Below are 20,890 nucleotides of genomic sequence, written 5' to 3' on the forward strand. Positions count from 1 at the left end.
AGAGCACTCTTGTTTAAACTTAAAGTGCAATCAGTATGGCACCTACTGTTACGTTTGTGCAGGTGAGCAGACTGACAAAGAAGGGTCTGTGGATGCAATGTCTTTTGACATACTTCTGTCTTAGCCAGTTACTCAGGGATGACTAGCGACAGCTAAGCCGTCTACTGAGTACCATACAAGTCTTCTGCTTATGAACTAATTTTTTTCTTTATCCTAGTAAGTTTACTTAATATACTGTTCAGTTTTTTTAAACGCATTCTGTCTCTAAGTTGTTTGCAAATCATTCGATTTAATTATTCATACTACGCGATTCTTCATACTGCGTGAAACATTTATTACCACAGAATGAAACAGAGAATGAATAATTATGAACATCAGACTGTCTGTGATGCACATCTCAGAAATCTCTATGAGGAACCAAGTAGAAGCAACAACCCATTCTTACAAATCTTTTAACAACTCATGCCCAGTGTGGTCTTCAGTCCAGGAAAATAGTGAGATCTCATATGGAGATCTGTGCCATTTCCTTTAATGACTTTTCCTATTTCTTTCCTTCAGGCAGTACAGACAGGTTTTCAAAATGTAGTGACTCCAGGTTCATTTTCCCAAAGTCACTAAATTAATGATGTTATCACCTTAAGAGATAGATGTCAACTCCTTTTTCCGTAGTAATTTATCTACCTCCAGGTGCGCTGTTAAATAATCAGCACATCGTATTCCATTGATTTCTCTAATACTGTGTTGTATTCCAAATTTCCAAATACTATGTCTTCCAATTCTTATCTTGATGTAACACACTGTTCTCTTATAAATATTTGGCAGGTACAGGGTACAAAAAAAAGGAAGGTTGTACCAATGATTAAAAACTTCTGGCTTGGTAACTTCTGGTTTTGCAACTGCTATAACGCGATTCACTGGCAATCTCATTCTTCTGATGGCATGAGTGCTTGTTTTCATAAGGTATTCCTGTGACTGGCATTATTGCTTATACTTCTACTGATGTAAAATACATGCAAGGATGGGACACATCTAAGAGATGACTGCAGCTGTACAGGCTGCAGGGAAAGATGGCCATGAACGGGGTTAAAGAAAGTCAGCTTTATCGCCATAAATGGGCATAAGTGCAAAACTCCCAGGAGATTCAGACACATCGAGCAGAAGCATTCCACAGCATAATGACTTAAAAGTATATTGCAGACAGAAGGAGAGGATGTCCACACAGTCCCATTGGCAGCCGAACCATGACACCAAACCCAAGTAACTCCAATGCTTGCTGAGCTTGCCAAAGAAACCAGATGCAAACAGTGGAAAAAGATCGTCCAACATTTGACATCTGGGTCTTGGGAATGCCATCTGAGCTGGAAGGCAAGAAAGGAAGAATGGAGCAATGTGGTGACCTGAAATAAATCAGAGCCACACCACTGCAGTTTAAAGAAATTCCACTAAAGAAAAGTGAAATAGAGCTACTAACAAAATAATCTCCTCCAAATAGTAATGTATGAACAAAACAACTAATGTTAAATTAAGGCTTCTGAAGGTCTAGATTTGTTAGTATAGGAAATCAAAGAAAACATATCCCTGAGCCCATGAAGTTTCGTGTAAGAACACAACTTCTGGCTGAAAACCACAAGCAAACAATCTGACTTTTAACAACGTTATTTTCTTGATCCTGAACATAACACATGCTAACTGAGCTCCTCAAGTAAGTTAAACCATTTCTAGACCATTGCTCAAGAGAACTTAATGATGTTCTTTACTACACTTGACTGCATCTGCCATTCTGCAACAGAGGAATTCCCTTTCTACTGGGATGCACTGAGTGTGAATTACGAACACACAAACACAGAATGAATCCCCACACTTTCTTCTTACATTTCTGTATAAATGTAATTATATAGACATTGTATTGGGCTTACATGGCAAGGTTTGGGAAGCATGAAGGCTGCAGGGTGACTTCCGTGAGCGGAGCCCAGCAGTGCCCCACATCAGAGCTGCAGCTGTTCCAAAGGGGCCCTTTGCTACCAGAGCTGCACCATCAGTGGTGCCGGGTGTGCTCTGAAAGAGCAGACTTAAGGAAGGGAACACCGCTGTGCTACAGCAGTTCTCCCCGTAAGGCCATGGAGGAGCCCATGAAGGACTATGGACTGACTGCAACCCCCACCACCCATTCCCCTGTGCTGCTTGGAGTGAGGAGGGAGAGTAAAGTGGATGGAGAGAAGTGGTTTAGTTTGCTCGTAGCTCCCACTGCTCTAGTCTGTTAGTAACAGGCAACGCGTCACAATTAATCTTCCTATGCTGAGTCTGTCTTGCCTGTGACAGTAATTTGCGAGCAATCTTCCTGTCCTTATCTCAGCCCATGAGCCCTCTTTCATCATATTTTCTCCCCCTCTTCCTTTATGGGGAGGGAGAGAGTGCTTCCAGTGGAGTTTAGCTGCCCATCTGTGTGAAGCCACCACAGACATAAAGAATATGCTCGTAGAACCCTTGTGTATGTATGCATACCTCTTAAGAAAGGACACTCCAAAATACATTTTGTTGCACTTAGTAACATTTGGTGCCTAGAGCCACTGATAACATCCTAAAAACGGCTAAAAAATAGGTGGGTGAAAATCCTGAACCACATCTTGTTTATTATTCACAGCAGCCTGAGATTCTTCTCCTAGCAGAGCTTTCTCAGTAATACAACCTAGAGTGCCTCTCTAGTTTTGGCAGTCTGCTTATTTTTGAAGACTTACCTTTGCAATTACACAAAGGGCTTAACAAGGACACACATTAGCAATTTAAAGTAAGAACTGCAGTTGAAATATATTTTTAGAAAAATCAAGCTGAACAATAGGGCCTGTACATTTGTTTCAACATTAGGATTGCGAAGCGATTAAAATTACTTCCAGAGCCCTAGGAAATGTGCCCCGTATTACACGTTCTTCACAAAGAAATTATCCCTAACCGTAGCCTATGTCAGCTGCTAAAATTATAACGTGCCTGGTTACCCCAAGTTTTGTAGAAGCCATTATTCGCTAATATTAAATGTTATACCCTTTTTTTCTTGGATATCTGACCTGCTCACCTTCTGCCAAGAATTCCGAGTAAATGTCTGCTACCCAAAATTATTTCATTAAAGAATGTTTTTGGCAGTTTTGTTTTTTCTTTCTTTTCTTTCTTTTTTCTTTTTCTTTTCATGCAGGAAAATATGCTGGAAAAGATTAATACTACTTGGAAATGATCTTTTCATGAGCAATACTTGGCACTCACTGTTTAGGTCTTTCTGAGTACTGCAAATTAACAAAAAGAAATATGATACAGGCAGAAAACAGAACATGAGCAATGGAAAGAGGAACTTAAATCTTTTGAAAACAAGATCTGAAATAATCCCCCTTTTTCACTTGCTCTGTGTAAACAGGCTGACAACTGCAAATAAATGTCAACACAGACTGAGCACTTTAATGCAACTATGGGCAAGATTTGAAGTAACTTAGGAAGGTAACTGCAAGAAAACCAAATAATCCTTCTAAATTAACAGGATGCTGTTATCATAGAAAGGCTTGGGTTGGAAGCAAGCATCCCAAGCATCACCAAGTTCCAACTCCCCTGCCACTGGTAGGGCCACCAACCACCAGATCTAATACTAGATCAGACAGCCCAGGGCCCCATCCAACCTGGCCTTGAACACCTCCAGGGATGGGGCATCCACAGCCTCTATGGACAGCCTGTTCCAGCACCTCACCACTCGAATCTTATTTTCAGCCCTGTTCAAGGAATCAAGCATGCGAAGAGTTGTGCAACGTTGTAAGGATCCCTTTAATGTAAGAGACCTTCACAGTCATACACACTTCTCATTTTTTTCTGTAAGCTATGTTGTTTTTTATTCAATTGTAATATATAGCTGCAAGCAGCATCAATAAAGACACTGTGGCTGACACACAGTGGGCACTCAGGAACCTCAGCTCTGGGACGGTTTCTGCTGATGGCCACTACAAATGGAGTTCTAACAGAGCTGTGCTGGCTAGAGATGTGATGTGTAACTGCAAATCTGCTGCACTGTAGGTACAGCTTCTTTCACTGGGTCTGGGCAATCACAATATCATAGTATCACAGTATCATGCGAGTTGGAAGGAACCTTAGAGATCATCGAGTCCAACCCCTGGGATTCGAGCCCTCTGTGTAGCAGCACGGCACTTCTACCACTTATGCCACAGGGGGGATTCAAACCCGGGCCTCCGGTGTTGCAAGCGGCAGTTCTTCCACCGTGCGCCACCGCATGCAATGATCAGGAGAAGCACTACACAGACAAATATATAACACATTTCTGGTTTTACTAAGCAAAGCCATCTTGACCAAAAGATATTTTCCTTCCCCCCAGTATCCAATTTTCTTAATATCCCTACACTGCTATGATACTGTAATTATGTAAGCTATAAAGATCAGAACATCAGATGATCAGAACAGAAATATGGGCTATGGAATAAACTTACAAAGGTTTATTTGCATAACTTCAAATTGCTGTGTTTGCTCAGTGTCTGAGATCCAGCACTGCACAGCACCTTTCAGGCCAAAGAAAAATGAAAATAGCCAAGTTTTTAAACTGTTCTCTCAACAGACCTAAGAGGAAATACCAAGTAAGCAGGGCTTTGCAGAAGGCAAACAAAAAATGCTGTGTATTTTTTTCCTTCATAAGAACCTAGGAAATTCTGCACAAACTATTGCTTTTCTTACGTGACATTTATATGGCTACTATTACGCAACAGGGGTAAATAAGACAGAGAAAGAAGTTTCAAAGGGACTGCTTGATCAAACAAAACATTCAAAATTATTGTTTATACATGTGCGTGTAACACAGATACCTGGTCACAAAAGTTTAAGCTTGTGCATGTTAACACACGTAAAAATGGCCATCATACGTCTCACTACATTCTCCTGTAAGTATCACCAGAACCAAGCATGAGAAAACAGGGTTTGTAGCTGTAAAAGTATTTTTTCCTCTGCATCATGGAATTTGGATTTGGCCAACAAATAGTGCTGGTCTGTATTCACTGTAATATGAAATAAGAGCTCAATGGGGTGTGGGTTAACAGAACATTCCGTATGATACGGAAGTGTTGTAATCTTAGTAACTCATTTGCTTATCTTTAAACTTAAAGGTATTTACCTTTAACCCAGCAGCTTCATCTTTTGCAAGATTATAGCTTCGTTAATTATAAAAGAAATGTTTTTGGGATTGCAGCTCAGTAAAGCTGGTTGTCTTATAATGCTGACTCTGACTTTCTTAAAATCTACTTAGTATTTGCAAAGAGAATAAATGATTCCTAGCAGAGAGAGAAACTCTGCATAACATAGTTCTTATTCAAAAAATGGACTTGTCTCTTCAGCAGTCATTCGTCCTCCAACTATGGAGTATAATTCCATATTCAGAATCAGTCTCGTCATTTGTGAAATCATATGGTAACTTCCTTCCTAATCTAAAAGAAATATAGAAGGCAGGAGATAAAATAAAAAACAGTGGCAATTTAGTGAAAACCTCTGAACCTTTCTGAAAGCACAGTTTTCTTTACTACATTCATATCTTGCAGGGGAAGGTTAATATACATTACGTTACATTACAAGCAATGTATGGAAACAGACGGTTTCTCATTAGATAGGAATTTTAATTCTTTTATTTAAACCCACACTGGTTTTGTGAGTTCTCAAGCACTGCTATCCAAAATCCACTATAACGCATATTTCACTCCTGCAACAACACCGTGGCTTTTATGTATCTCAAGTAATTCAAGAAAGGTCTCCAACACTGGCTCTGCAACCAACTTCCAGTTGACTGGATTTGTATCATAAGCTTAAATAGAGATTCATGCCCACAAATCAGATCCAGATCAAAACTAAGGCAATTAAAAATATATTTTGTATTGCTCCAAAGCCAACCATCGTATCACTGAAAAGGTGAAAGATTCCTGCAGTCAGCCTTCACGTTTGTTCCTGAATAATAAATACCATCAGGATATCATTCATACTGCACTTAGATCTATGAATATATTCAACCAATATATAACTGCCTATAAATTCCCAAGGCGTACCTAAAATAACTGCAAAATACTGTTAATTACTCTATTACCACAATTCTTTCTCCAGAGGATTTAAATATATTTTAGGACTATGACCTTTTTACTGTATGTAAAATTAACTTCATTTTCAAACAGGAAAATAAAGGCACAAAAACTTCAAGGCTGAATTCAAACACCAATTTTCATGTATTTCCTTCAAAACTACTTTCCTTTCTTTAATCATTTATTGACCAGCATCCAGCTGTACTAGTATAAAAGTACCCAGGCAAATAGGAGCTAAGCAAATACACACAACTGCTGCTGAGTTTTGCCTACCAACTACAGTTACTGCACATCACAGGCAGAATACATGTGGTCCCAGAGTCAGTGGCAATATGCGTGCAGACAAAAATAATACAGCCACAGATGGTTACTGGAACAGCACTAAAATGTGTATTTTATCTTTGGGTGGCAGGGTGTCATTTCAAGGATATACTTTTTCTTCTTTGTTTGCACAAAAGGTCTCCATCCTTACCACTAGAGCATAGCTATGTACGCAGCTTCAAAAGCATTCCAGTGACTATAGTGTTCAACAGTACCTTTATGCATAGGTACTTCAAGAGACCTTTGAAGCTTCTCAGCTTTGAGAAGGAGGCTGGGCTAGTTGAACCTGAGCCAGAAATTACCCTTGCAATAAAAAAAGCTGACAGCATCCTGAGCAGTGCTGTGAAAAGTGTTGTCAGCAGGTTGATGGAGGTGATCTCTGTCCTCTCCTCAGCACTGGTGTGACACACATGGATTGCTGGCTGCAGTTCTGGAGAAACACTGGAAAAAGTCCAGTGAAGAGCCACAAAAATAACCAGTGGAGTTGAGCATGTTTTATATGAAGAAAGGATGAGGCAGATGGGACTGCTCAGCATACAGCAGGTAAGCTCAGGGGCTTGTTATCAGTGTGCATAAATGCCTGAGGGGTACAAAGAGAATGGAGTTTTCAGTGGCACCCAGTGACAAGACAAGAGGAAAAGGGCACAGATTGAAACACACATGAAATGCCATTTAAATACAATCCCTAGCCCTCCCCCTGTTTTTTTGGTTTTTTGTTTTTTACCCAAATATCAAGGTGATCAAATATTGGGACAGGCTGCTCAAGGAGGTTACAGACTGCATAGAATCACCAAGGTTGGAAGAGACCTACAGGATCATCCGGTCCAACCATCCACCAATCACCAATAGTTCCCATTAAGCAATGTCCCTCAACACAACATCTAAATGCTCCTTGAACACCTCCAGGGTTGGTGACTCCACCACCTCCCTGGGCAGTCCATTCCAGTTACTCAAAATCCAACTAGGCACAGCCCTGAGCAACTTGTTCCAGATAACCATGGTATGAGCAGGGCATTTGGACTAGGTGACCTCCAAAGGTTCTCCCCAACCTTAACTATTCTCATACCGTGAAGTGCTGAACACTGTGCAGCCTCAACTCTCCTTTGAATTAACCAGTGGAAAGGAGAAGAGAGGAGAGAAATAAGGAAAAATCATTATTCACAGACACTACTAACATTTCACATTATATTTTTTTTATTAACACATTACCCAAGTGCCTTTATTGACCAAGTGCCTCATTCTTCTCATGAACTATTTTTCTAAGAGTACATTTTAATAATTTAAGCAAAACCTATGCACTATATATTCCTCTTCTACCTAGCAGCAGCCTTCCTATGCAAAAGAAGCAGTTTTGAAGCAAATTTAGCTGACCTATATAGGCCAATATTTTATGCTATGCTTAAGCTGAATTATTTTCATACGCTTTTCACATCTGTGACTCAGGAACCCTGTGCTATAACAATTATTTAAAATATACCTCACACAGAAAAAATATGGACTTCAGAGAAGAAAAATTATATGCACGTGTAGTAAGAAATGCTGCATAAAGCACAAATTGGAAAGAACAGAATATTCGATTTCTGTTCTGAGAAAGTACTTTTGCAAACTGTGATATTTTATTTCCAATTTGTATGATATTTCTTTGTTTAAAGATGGGATGAGTCATAAAGATGATATTTTCTTTCAACTTTTGTTGGTTCTGTTTCAAGAAATTGCAAATGGCATCGGAAAAAAATATAAGGTAGCACTATTCCAACTATTAGTACGTGACCGGACAATGTCATAATGCTGAAATCCCAGGAGCTTTAGAACTTCCGTGCCACTTATAATTCCAGAAGACAGAATGAGAGTAAGACGCATTGGATGAGGCTAATAGGAAGGGCCCACACATTTTTAATTCTAAAAGGAATTCGTGCTGTGATTCACAGAAACACATCATGTTCTATGTGTCCTTTGAGTCTATGCTTAAAGCCTAAGAGAAAATCTTCTCTGTCAAACATCAACCAATCAGTCAACATCAATGCAATGCTGTCAACCTGAATCTACAGGGGAAAACAACTACATTACTAGTTTGATTCACATGGCTGGGAAGAAAACAAATGACAGTACTGAAGTATAATGGTATATTGTCCCAAGTCAGCTGCTGAAAATTTACTTGTTTTTAGTACAAGCAACCAGAAGGTATTTTTATTATCTTGGACATGGTACTGATTGTACACCGAGGAAAAGTTTATCAAGTGTATGTCATAAAACATGGAAAAATTCAAACTCAACAGTGAATGTATGAGTGAAAATGGAAACTTATGCAATCTTAACTCTAACAAGGCATTGCCAGACAACCACCACAATAAATGTCCTGAAGAGCAGTAGAAGCCTCAGACAGATGGAGAGCTGATAAGATTTGATGGTGCAAGATACATGTAAGTGGTACAAAAGGGACACAGTTCAAACAATCGATCAATCCATCAAAATACTAAATTTGAAAAGCTTTAATATTTAATTGGCAGACTGGACTGGGTAGGGAAGGTAATTAATTGTAGCATTTGGATCTATGATAGGATTTGTCACTCACAACAGATGGCAGCATAGTTTGGATTAAAAGGTACATCATGATTCGACGTGTCTTGGTTTAGCCATTTCCCTTTCTTCAATCCTCTCTGAGGTTGTTACTGCATACTGGTTACTGCCCTTTATTCTGAAAGACAAATAACTATCTGCTTCTGTTTCAGGCAGATGAAGCAGAATGGGAAATGTATTCTAAATTCGTCATGGTTTTATAGAGTCGCAGTCCTTCTTTCTGAAAACAATCCACAGGACTGTATCGGTGAGGATGGTTGCTGGCAAAAGTATAATTCTCAGGAGTTTGGAAAGGTGCAAACCTGAACCTATATAATTTGGATGTCAGAGCAGTACCCTTGGTATAGCTTGTTTTGCTTTTGCCAACACATATACTTTGTTGGTATAATATATCCACCATAGGAACATTTTGCGTGCTTTTACTTCCATGCTGGTAGAATGTTCACAGTGCAGATATCACCTAAGCCTGACTTCAGTAACTGAGGCCAACATTTCCACCTGGAGGTGGTCTCTGACTCAAGACACCTTCAAATAAATAGAATTCTTGACTTCTGGAAGTACTTGGCACTTTGAAGAATCTGGCTACTTCAAATTGTGCTCCAAGAAGTGCGCATTAAAAAAGAACTAAGCCAAACATTGCAGGATCTGGTTTTTGGATAAGAATTAACAGTCGAAACAGAAACTAGCCACTCAGCTTCTTCATAGCTCAACAAAAGGTGCATGCATTTACTGGCCACACAAGTGAAAACACTCTGCCACCTCAGTGGTAGAATCCCTATGCTATCAACAGAGAGACCTTGAATGAAAAATATGCCTGAGGTACTGCTTCTTTTTCTTGGCACAGACAAGACCTGAAAGAGACACTTACGTGAAAAGGCATTAATTTATTTATTTTAATACAGCTGCGTAATTGCGGCCTTAACTGGTCCAAGTCCTATCTTGTACTGTAGGGATGTGACTCCACTATCTGTAGAGCAACCATCTTCTCCCGCTCCGCTTCTCCAGCAGCAGGGGACTTGAAGCACAGAGTCACCCTGGCTGTGTTTTTCCTCTTTTAAACCCCATGATCAGTCACTGTAATTCCTACAGTGTCAGCTGCAAATGCACTCAAGGATCATTTTATATTTCCTTCCAGGTCACTAAAAAAGCGATTGAGTAGTGTCATGCCAAGAACAGATTCCTGTGAGTTTGCATGAGAAGCAACCTTTGAGATAAATATTCCCCATCTCCAATCGCTTTAAAAGATGTTTCTGTTAGTCAGTTTTCAATCCACTTGATAACCTTGTATTACACCGATTTTACACACTGTTATTTTGTTTTATTTATAAACACAGTGTGTCAACAAGAATACAAGAAAGCCATAAAGCAGTCTGAGTATATTATTGTCAGCACAATTATCTCTGTCATTGTATTTTGTGATCTTGCAAAAAAACTAGCACCTAGCTTGTTTGGTAAGGTCTGTTATTCACACAAACTTGCTGGCTGCTATTATGCATGCTGTCATCTCTTCATTTTTTTTGGAGGTATCTAGGTTCAGCTTTCCAATGATTTGACTTGACCTACAGTTACCTGGATCATCTTGTTTAACCTTTAAAAACTCTGGCACAACATCTGTTCTTTCCAGTTCTCTGGAACTCCTCTTAGTACACCAAGATTTGTTACAGAGCAACAATAATGGCTTAGACAGTTCAACTCTATTAATACATTCCTGTGCAGGTTTTGTAGTCTGACACAGAATGAAGAAACAAAACATAATTACTGAGTTTCACTTCTAACTTCAATTTGAGATGGGATGAATTTCTTTCAGAATGACCTGAGAGCATTTTCATAATGAAGTATGAGAGCACCCATCAGTATTCTTGCAACGATAATGTTTCAAACAATCTCAAGTGCTTCTGTGCCTTCCAGCTGAAAAATACTTGAAATATTATAGGTATAGTTTCCTTTTTACACTGTTTTTCTGCCATATATGTATTTCTTTTTGTCATTTCTCTCTTCCTCCCACTATCTGCCCATATCTTATGAGAAAGCCTAGAAATTTTACAGGATGAGATTAAAGAACAGATAACAAAAGAAGAAAATGGAACATTTTTATGGTCCTGTAAGCTACTTTTATGGCTATGCTTAATATAATTTTTTGAGGCTTGAGGTTCAGCTAATGTAAACATAATTTATCTAATAAACTTGTTTTTGGCAAACTACTTTAACAGTAAGGGTTGAACTTAATTTATATTTAAATATTAGCCCTATGCATTCTTTTTACTTCTGAAGATTATTGATTCAGAATATTTTTCATTTGCTGTCTCATCTCATGGCATTAATGACGGCTGCTCCAAAAGTAATGCCTCTTATTTTATTACAGTGGCCTACAACATCAGACGTTGGTGGTATGGCAGCAGAGATTGAATCTTCCTGCCAATATCCATTACATTTTGTTGTCACGCAACAGATGGCAGCAGAGGGGCAGCCTGACAAAATGGTGTCTGATAGAAGTGCAGATGAAGCAATGGTGTGTCCATGCAGAAAGAATGGCAGCTGTTGCCAATCATTCGCACTTGCTGAACATTTATGGAGATTAAATAGTGGATGTGAGCATGGTGAGGTAGTGGGCAGTTGCAATGATGATGTGAAAGACAAGCCACAATACAGTCATGCAAATTGGTGGATTATGGCCAGTGAACTTGCATAGATTTGCATATCAGCTTCAATATACTGGAGACAATGGTGGCAATGTTCGAGTATTGCAAAGTTTGTATCAGGTAGAGCCCATGATTGCTCACACAAGAACAGAAAGAACACTGTATTACAAGTTTCTCAGGACTTATTGAACCAATATGAGGCTGAGAGTGACAGTTTCCTGGATTGTATCATTACTGGTAACTTGACGTGGTATCACCACTACAAACCAGAGTCTAAAGGGCAGACTTGGAGTGGCAACATAATGTCCCATTGAAGAAAAAGTTTGAGACAGCCCTCAGCAGGTAGAGTGATGTGCACTGTCTTCTGGAATAGGAGTGGGGTGATCCTTCTGGATTTCCTTGAGCCCAGACAAACCATCAAGTCTAGCCACTACATCATGATACTGACCAAGCTGAAGGCTTGAACTTCCGGAGTCAGGCCAGGGAAGAAAATGATCTTTCTCCTGCAATACCATTTTGAAGATCATAAGGACCAGTTGGCTGGACTTCCTTACTACAGTCTGGATTTGGCACTTATGATTTTCATCTGTTTGGTCCAATGAAAGACGGACTTTGTGGGCAATATCTTCCTAGGAACCACAATACCATAGCAGCTGTGAAACAGATGATCACCTCCACTGGTGTAGGTTTTTATAAGCATGGTATGCTGGCTCTTGTTCACTGCTGTCCAAAATGAATAGCTAATAGCTATACTAAAAAGATAATATTTTGTAGCTGAGAATTTGCTCTATCAAATAGTGTTATTGTGTTCTTTTTAGCTTTTCTAGTTTCCATGGAGATACACAGGAGGCATTACTTTCAGTGTGACCTGCATATATTGCCAGGTGGAAAGGCAAGATGCTGCAGAATAATTTCTCTTTTGCTACTCTATCTGAAAACAAAGATATAAAAATCTGCATTGAAAATCATGAGAGTATGAAAGAAGATTTAAAACTAGTGCAAGAAGCTCTACCAATACATTAGTGGATTCTTCATTGTTTATAGCTCTTATTTCCTAAACAGAATTACATGCAAACTGTAAGGCATATTAATGAAAGCAATACTACCATCTAGATTTCAAGATGTTCAATTTTAAGCATATTTGGATATTTTTTCATGTACTTAACCTTAATTTCTACTCTTTTATATGGATAAAACACAATAAAAATAGTGGAAATACAGCATTTCTGTGCCTGTCTTTAGTATGAGTGAGTTACGTAAGAAAAAAACGTGTCCCTTTACATAAGAAGTTAAGAGCAGTAAAAATTGCAATTAAACTGAAGATTTGTATGTAAAATTCTTCCTAAAAGGGCAAAAGTTATTGTTCCCTTGTGGGTGAGGTGTCATCTGAAATAACTCTTCCTGACATTTGGCTGACATCACCATTCTTGAATGAATTTTTAAAGCCTTTTTCTCAATCATTACACAATACGAACCCATCTACTGACCCATCAAAAGGAAAAGGTACCGTATTAATGTACCACTATGAAGAATCTCCTATAATACAAATATAACAATGTAGAACAATTTTAGGATTTTTTAGGCTCTGTGTCTGTCTGTGTGACACTTTAATGCTTAAAAGCACTTTCCAGTGAAGTATCCACTAGCTTAGTTTTAAAAACAAACAACTTCTGAGTGAAATTTCAGTTTTGCTAGTCCCTATCCATCTCCATCTAATTGCATGCTACAACATTTTTTGATAAGCTGTGGTAACTCAGAATAGAATACAATGTGAGAAAACAGCTGCCAACACAGGCCAGCACTGTTATCTCAGAGCAATCTTTTAAAGACCAAATTCTGAAGAAATATTATTAATCATTTTTTTTCAGTTTCAGGGGAAATCTCTTGCATGGGGAGCTGGGCTATGAGGATTGAAATAGCTTTGGAAAAACAAGTTAAAATATCTTGCGTAATGAACCCTAGTTTTAACGACCAAGAGAAGCAGGCCGAGCCTCTATCTTTTACTTTCTGGGATTTGGGCCATCTATTGAAGACATGTCTGAAGTCTGTAGGGCTTACTCCAAAGTTGTCTTTGTGTCTTCTGACACGAGGACATACAGGTTCTGTATTTTTCTCACAAGTGTTTCTTTTTCCTAGCATTTGAAACAACAACATTTTAGTTCATCATTCCATCAGCATTTCAGTCAATTCTACAACCAATCCAGAGCACATGGCCAAACCTAGGTTAATCGGGTTTCTGTCTGTAAATCCTGTGTTTTTCACCTCCCCTATCATCTCCACTTCAAAAGAATACTTGCGAATAGAATGGCGACTCCTTGTAAAGAGTGGACACAAGACTATGAAAACAAAATTGACATTAAATATTAAAGTTTCATTTCATTATTATTATTATTATTATTTTTCCTGAGGAAAGATGCACCTTTCCTTCCAAAAGGCTTTCTTAAAAGTCATTTCTTTTTCCTTTCTGATGATGAAGACAGAAGAGCATGGGCACTTTGCAGTACCACAAGGAAACGATGCCGAAACAGAGCTGTGCTCACAAGGAATAGAGATGTCACCTGCAAAGCTCACTTTACATATATAATTACTGTAATGAAATTCTAAACCATCAGACATTTACACCCAGTTTTCCATTTATGAGATCAACATACAGCCAATATAAAATTAATTTATACAATCCCTGTTTATTTAATAAGCATCTGACAGAACAATTTCAAATAGCTAAGAAAATCGATACAAGATCAATGTGCTTTGTGCTGGCTCTGCCAAAAACGATGTTGGCTCTGATGATACTACTCTTTGAAAACATTTATTAACACAATGTTATTTATTTCCTTGTTTTGCCTAACTTAAATGTTTAATTTGTACGTGTGGATGTCTGTACTTTTATTATGCTTTGGGCCATGGTTCCAATAAAATACAGGTTTGTGCAAGAAATATTTAGTCCAACTGAAACATTTAGTCCAACTGAAACACTCAACACAACATTCTTAAAACAACACCAAGTAAAAAGCCAATTTTTCCATTTCATCTATGACTCAGAGTTGTGATGAAATATAGGAAACTTACCCGATTCCTGGAGATAGCGATACACCAAGAAATTCACTTCGTCACTGGTTATGCTCATCTTAGCCCAACCTCAATATGATGAGGTTTATGAGAAGTGTGATCCACGCTCTGTTCAATAGGAAAGAAAATAACAGGCTTTGTTTTATTTTGATTTATTATTAAAATTGTTATCAAAACAGATGTGAGATTTGTAAAGCTATTTAAAGGTCTCATTGTCATTGCTGTTATATCTCCATGGGAGGCACCCATTAAATAATGTGAATCAAGTTCTCAAGATGTATGATACTTTTTATTACAATTAAAGAGCAGTGCTTAACATATACAAGAATCCAAGGGGGCATTTTAAATCTGGAAAGCCTTTGCAAATGTTAACTCTGTTACCTCAGTGGCTTTATTACTTACTACAAGGGTATTGCCTTTTCAGAATTGCAAGCAAATACTCACATATAACATATCAAATCATTAACTCTCTGCAGCCCCAAATTTGTCATCCAGGTTTCTGTCCAGTAGTTCACCCACTGAATAGAAAAGTTATTTCCTTACAAAACCTAAGTTATGCAGAGGACATAAATAAAATTCCTGTAAAACACAACCAACCTAAATTTAAGATGAAATTACAAATTTTATTACAGGGGTGTGCACGTGAGAGATAGGCGAGGAGGAAGTATGCAATATAATTTGTGCCAACAAGGACTACAAATATCCTGGCATTATAAAAACTTATAATGTTATAATGTCTCTGCTGATTAGCAGTGAGCAAGAACTGAACTTCAGTTATTCACTTAAGCAATCCTAACCTTTAGGATGACAGTTTTACACTACTACTTTGGGCATGCACTGCGGTAATAAATATATTTGTTTTGAACATTTTCCATTAAATCTTGATTCATTTCTGCTTGAGAATCTGCTTTAAGAAGTTTGGTTTCCAAAGCTGTTAAGTGCTCCTCAGACACAACCTTTGCAGCTCTGTCAGGCACATCAGACGTATACCAAGTGATGTAAAGGTTTGGACATAGAAATGCACACTACACACTTGGCTGGAAATTAGAAACAAAACACCACAGGCATGTGCTTTTTGTTTCAATATCCCGTATGTCTCTTCTTGGCAAGCAGAAAGGTCTTTGTTCATTGGGAACCTCTTCAGTGATTCCCGTTGCCTGAGTTAACACCTGCTACTGTGGGCAGTGCTCATCAGCTACAAGTCTTCCCTGCTACTCATTTCAGCCAGCAGGTTACTTCTGACTGTAACAGACCTCTCTGCTTTTACAGAAATTGAGGTCTTTTGAACCCTCTTTAAGCCTTTAATTCTCCTGGACTGCTGGATTTCCTCAGTGGCTCAGATGCTGGTTTGTTTTTTTTTCATAAGAAATCACACCTTGGTAAGCTGGGAGACACATTCCTCAAGCCATCTAGTCTTTATTATTATACTTTGGAGAATATGAACAAAATATTGGAAATTTCAGCTGGGGAAATTTCATCTACTATTAGGGCTCTGAGGTAAGGCAATGCCAGCTGCACCCAACCAGCTCTGTCACCGATGTCATGTTTCTTTCTGGAAAGTTGTTTGGTGCCCCTGCTCCTCAATCCCCCATCTGTATTATGACATTTCTCTGCCACAAACAGGAGACTGAAAGCACACATAGCTGCAGGGGGTTAGTTATCAAGGTGACATTGCCTTCAGCTACAGACAGGCCCACCCTTTCTGTGAGCGGAAAGGCAACCACAGGTAGCAAAAGATATGCTTACAGGCATGAATAGCAGGCAGAGAAAGCACTTCAGGAAAATGGGTGGGTGGCAGCTTTTAAATATCACTTGACATACTTGATAACGAATAATTAATAAATCACCATGCCTCTTCCTGCACAGTCATCATCGTTACATGAAGAACAAGAAAGACATATCTTGCAAAAGGCAAGACCATTTTCATCCCCAAGTATTTGAAACACATATGTATCACTGCTGTGCCTGCGATAACAGAAAAAGCAAGAAATTTTGATAGCTGTGGATTTAAAAAAATACCCCACGTATCATTTTTAAAAGCACTTTTAAAATAGTGGTTTCAGTATTTGGTGGTAGGAAAGTTGGTAAAGTTGAAACCTCGTGCAAGAATTCAGTTTCACCAATGACGTACTTTGTGGTCAAACAACTTTATTAAAAGAAAAAAATAAATAAATCAAGAAACTGCAAATGCTGTTTCTGGATGCATCCTGATAATTCAAGCTATTCACATGGTATTTCCCACATACAGAGAACTGTTGTGGGAAAGGAAAGGGAAAAGAGGGGTGTTGGGTTTTGCTTTTCCGAAGAAGGCTCCTCTTAAATGAGTTAAAACCAGAGAAAATGAGCCTGACTGCAAACTAAATAGTTTGACGGTCACAGAAAAACCTCCACAGCAGCTACCTTCATATCAGAATCCCAAACACACTGAGGAGCTGGATTTACAGTGCATTTTCCCTGAAGTCAGTCAACAGGAATTACTTTGACATATGTGTCGGATCATATCTTTATACAACTGTTACCATGCCATAAATAACCAGACGATCCCTGCTCATATATTTAAGGTTTCTATTCTCTCTGAGACGCCAGTGCACAATCAGATACACAACTGCAAAGCTTCTACCCATCCAGAATCATACAAAGACCTTGGCTTTGACCCAGAGAATTCTATTCATTAGAGATCTGGCTGAGCTTTGAAAGACCATACTCGATTTCATTAATGCTCTTTCTGATTTCCCTTCGTCCTTATGGATAAACACCTCAAATAAAACAGACTACAGAAAACATACTGGGGTTGAGAGGAACGTACATCCCCTTTGCGTGCTGATTCACAAGCAGCAAACAACTAGCCACTCATCAACACAATTTTTAATGCAGAAATGCAAATGCCTACAGAAAATTGCAGAAACCCTTAGTTATCATGGTGATAGAATTATTTCTGCTAAGCGACAGTCTCCTCTTGCTACTGGATTCTGCTATTACTGAGATTAATATCTTTTTTAATGAAGTATTGCTTAGAAACGAGACATTTCACATTCAAACCAGCAATAACATCTTAACTCTTCACAATGACAAAAGGAATTACAAAAAGCATTTGAAGTTTTCAACCTTTCTTTACTTAAAGCATTTTTCCCCCAGTATTCTGTTATACATTAAGGCAACTTCTACTTACTTGAACCTTGCCTTCGAAACATGGCCTATGATCCTGCAGGTATTTGGGTATGTCAGACACAGGAAAAGAGCCTACTAAGTATGGCATTCCCAATCTATTATGAACCCCAAACACTGAAAACCCCTCAGTGGATGTTAAGAACAAGCAAAACTAAATTCACCACTGCTTTATATAAATGCTAAGCTCTCAGTTCTGCAGGGATAGGTTGGCAGAGATGCCTTGGGTTCAGGCACACCATCACCATGCTCTTACACTTCCTTGGCGCAGTGTCAGCTTGCCGCAGCAGCACACTGCCTGTGCTCAGGGTGAGCTAGCAGTCTCATTCCCTGGAGTCAACACTGGGCCTGATTTGGCCCTGGGCGCTGGCCTGCCTCTCTTCCCAAATTAGACCTTCCTGGAGCACTAGGAACCCTAATGAATTAATACTAAATGAGCCATGCTGTGATTGAAGAAGGCAGCCTGGGGAACAGCTCTGCTCCAGCACCACACCATCCAGGTCCGCCAGGCTGCCTATCTGCATCATGTTCTCCTACCCACATCAAGCAGCTATGTTTCTTTCTTCTGGCGTATTTTAGCACTGTTACCATAAACATGAGAGATTTGGATGAAGAATTATGTGAAAATAAATTTTGATTCTTAAAATACTGTATAGAGATGCAGCTTCACTCTCCTCTGCAGATCACAGGCCATGAAAGCCGCTTCCTGGCATACCTCTGCACAGGGTTGCAGAGGCCATTCCAGGAAAGCAGCTCACCTTTGCCACCTGTGGCTGCACTGCTATCCACAGGGACCTACCGGTCAGCCCTCCCCTCAGGAAGACGGAAACAGGGCAGACATTTAGGGAAAACACCTACACTCAAAACCTTGACCTCAAACCTAAATAGGAAACTGCACGCTTCCTATTTCTGCATCCAGCCCTCCTGACAGAAACTCATCAGGCTGCCAGCCAGGTCCTCACATTACCCCCTGAGAACCTGTGAGCTCCAATCAGTTTTAACTGAATGCCGAGCAGCCTTTAGCTTCCTGGAGGCTTTTTTTTTTCCAGTATTGCTAAATAAACACACTCTATACCCCAAAACATTGTGGTTTTTTTTCTTTAATCTCCTGAAGGGGTTGCACTGTACACCTACTTACTCAACAAGGCTAGGCTAAAATGTCTCTTCCCTACAAAAGTTTTAATGACCGCAATAAGAAACAGAGGGGAAAAAAGAGAAATTGTGTATTTTCTTTGTGATAGAAACAACAACAAAAACAACAAAAGGCCCACACCAAAACCAGGCAAAAAACAAGAGGTTTAATTAAAATGAAAACATTCCAGAAAGTTCAAATATTGAGTGTTGCCAAGCTGTTGCATGGGAACTGGAGTTCCTGCCCTTGTGCTCCCATTTTCTTGTCCAAGATGGCTCCGGGCATGAAGCTGCACCTTTTGAGAGCCAGAGCAGCCGCCCATGTCACAGCGGCGCATCTGAAGGCACTGTGGCAGCAAAGCCAAATCAAGAGGTTTCTGTTTTGCATATGCTCTGTAGTTTAATGAAAAACATCAGTTCCCAAAGCCAGAAATCACTTCTCACAAAGCGACCTACTTAGTCAATCTCAGTGTCTTCTGCTGAAAGACACTTCAACAGAAACAGAACCTTGCACTTTGTATATCTATGCTTGGCCTCCCCATGCAGTCAGAACACAGGCAGCAGGCAGCAGCTCTTCCCCAAAGGCTGACAAGCCCTCTTTGGCCCACACCACTGCATTCTTCCGTCTTGTCTTTTATTGCAGCCGCCTCCTCCTCCCGAGGAATTCCAGTATGTTTCCTTCCCAAAATGCCCAAACAGAACTTTGGGAGAGGAACAGAGCGCACGCAGCCCACTCTCTCTTCTGGCAGCCTTTCTAGACATTTCAAGAAGCAAAAGAGGAAAACATCTTTTCTTTGCCACCATCCTGACATGGGAGTGATACAGTTTCATTCCTGCTGATGACCAGATAAAGAGCACACAAGACAATTCTTTCCGAACTCCACCTGTGCTAGTCATCAAAACAATAGGGAGCCCTGTTCACAGCACTGCTTGTGTGTGCGTGACTTCAGGTTCCTCTCCTCCAAGGACTGAACTTGACATCACCTTCCTTTAAAAAACACAACCTAAAGGAAGAACAGTCATTCCTTCTACAGATCAGGCACTTAAAAATCCAAATCAAGTCCAATCGACAGTAAGCTGCACCAGCTCTGTGGCCTTTCTTAATGAGAAGTCAAATAGTTAACTATCCTCATTCCAAATGACCACCATGGGACACTGGTTGTTCAACAACCAAAATGAGGCAATTCAAAACTCTCCTAGGATCTTTCATAGGTGCCCACAGATGTCTTTGCATCACCTACATTTAATGTTGTTGGATCTTCTTCATAAATGCAGCACCAATTTTGTTTATTTATTTATTTATTTTCCCCAGGGGAATAAAGCCTGAGACAGAGCAGAACAGGATCCTCCTCAGAGATGGCTCAGTGCTCTTCGCAGTATGTGCTGCTGCACCCCGAGCAATGCTGTTGACATTTGCAGCAGCTAAGTAAAAGCACGGACCTCAGAGTGAAAAGACAACAAGCTTGCCAGAAAACCCGAATGGCCAAATGTTCTGGTGGACTCTTCCTCTTCTTTTCTAAAGTCTATTTATTTACATTGACCTTGTGTTAATTTTTAAATGGCCACGCTAAACCAAAACAAATGCAGGAAGTTCTAGCTCATCCTCATTCACACTGTTGCCTGAAGATCAAATTCTTATTAGAGGAAGCAACAACTGCATCTATCTCAGACCTTCAGAAAAAATGGTACCGATTACATGCATGTGGCAGTGGTTAATTACATGCAGTTCTGTCTTGAAGAGGTTGCTCTTGTTGAATCAAATGTTACGTGAGCCAATCTGACAAAAAGGGAATTTTCATCTCAACAAAAGTGTCCATCAAAATGAAATATAAACTTTGTCCAGTAAGGTCAGTACACCACGCAGTACTTAGACAGATGTGCATTGGAACAAAC

General features: G+C 39.5%; 1 protein-coding gene across 6 annotated transcripts in view; it reads right to left on the reverse strand.

Moving 5' to 3' along the window:
* The window catches only part of TBL1X (transducin beta like 1 X-linked), a 209,486-nt gene that overhangs the window by 37,029 nt on the left and 151,567 nt on the right, over window positions 1-20,890 (reverse strand). For all 6 annotated transcript variants that reach the window (XM_072336421.1, XM_072336454.1, XM_072336429.1 and 3 more), the window contains one exon: window positions 14,702-14,809. In XM_072336421.1, the coding sequence (XP_072192522.1) occupies window positions 14,702-14,759 (58 nt within the window). In that variant the 5' untranslated portion in view covers window positions 14,760-14,809. The remainder of the gene's footprint in view (window positions 1-14,701; window positions 14,810-20,890) is intronic.

The sequence above is a fragment of the Excalfactoria chinensis genome, chromosome 1 (genome assembly GCF_039878825.1).
Source record: "Excalfactoria chinensis isolate bCotChi1 chromosome 1, bCotChi1.hap2, whole genome shotgun sequence".
Lineage (NCBI taxonomy): Eukaryota > Metazoa > Chordata > Aves > Galliformes > Phasianidae > Excalfactoria > Excalfactoria chinensis.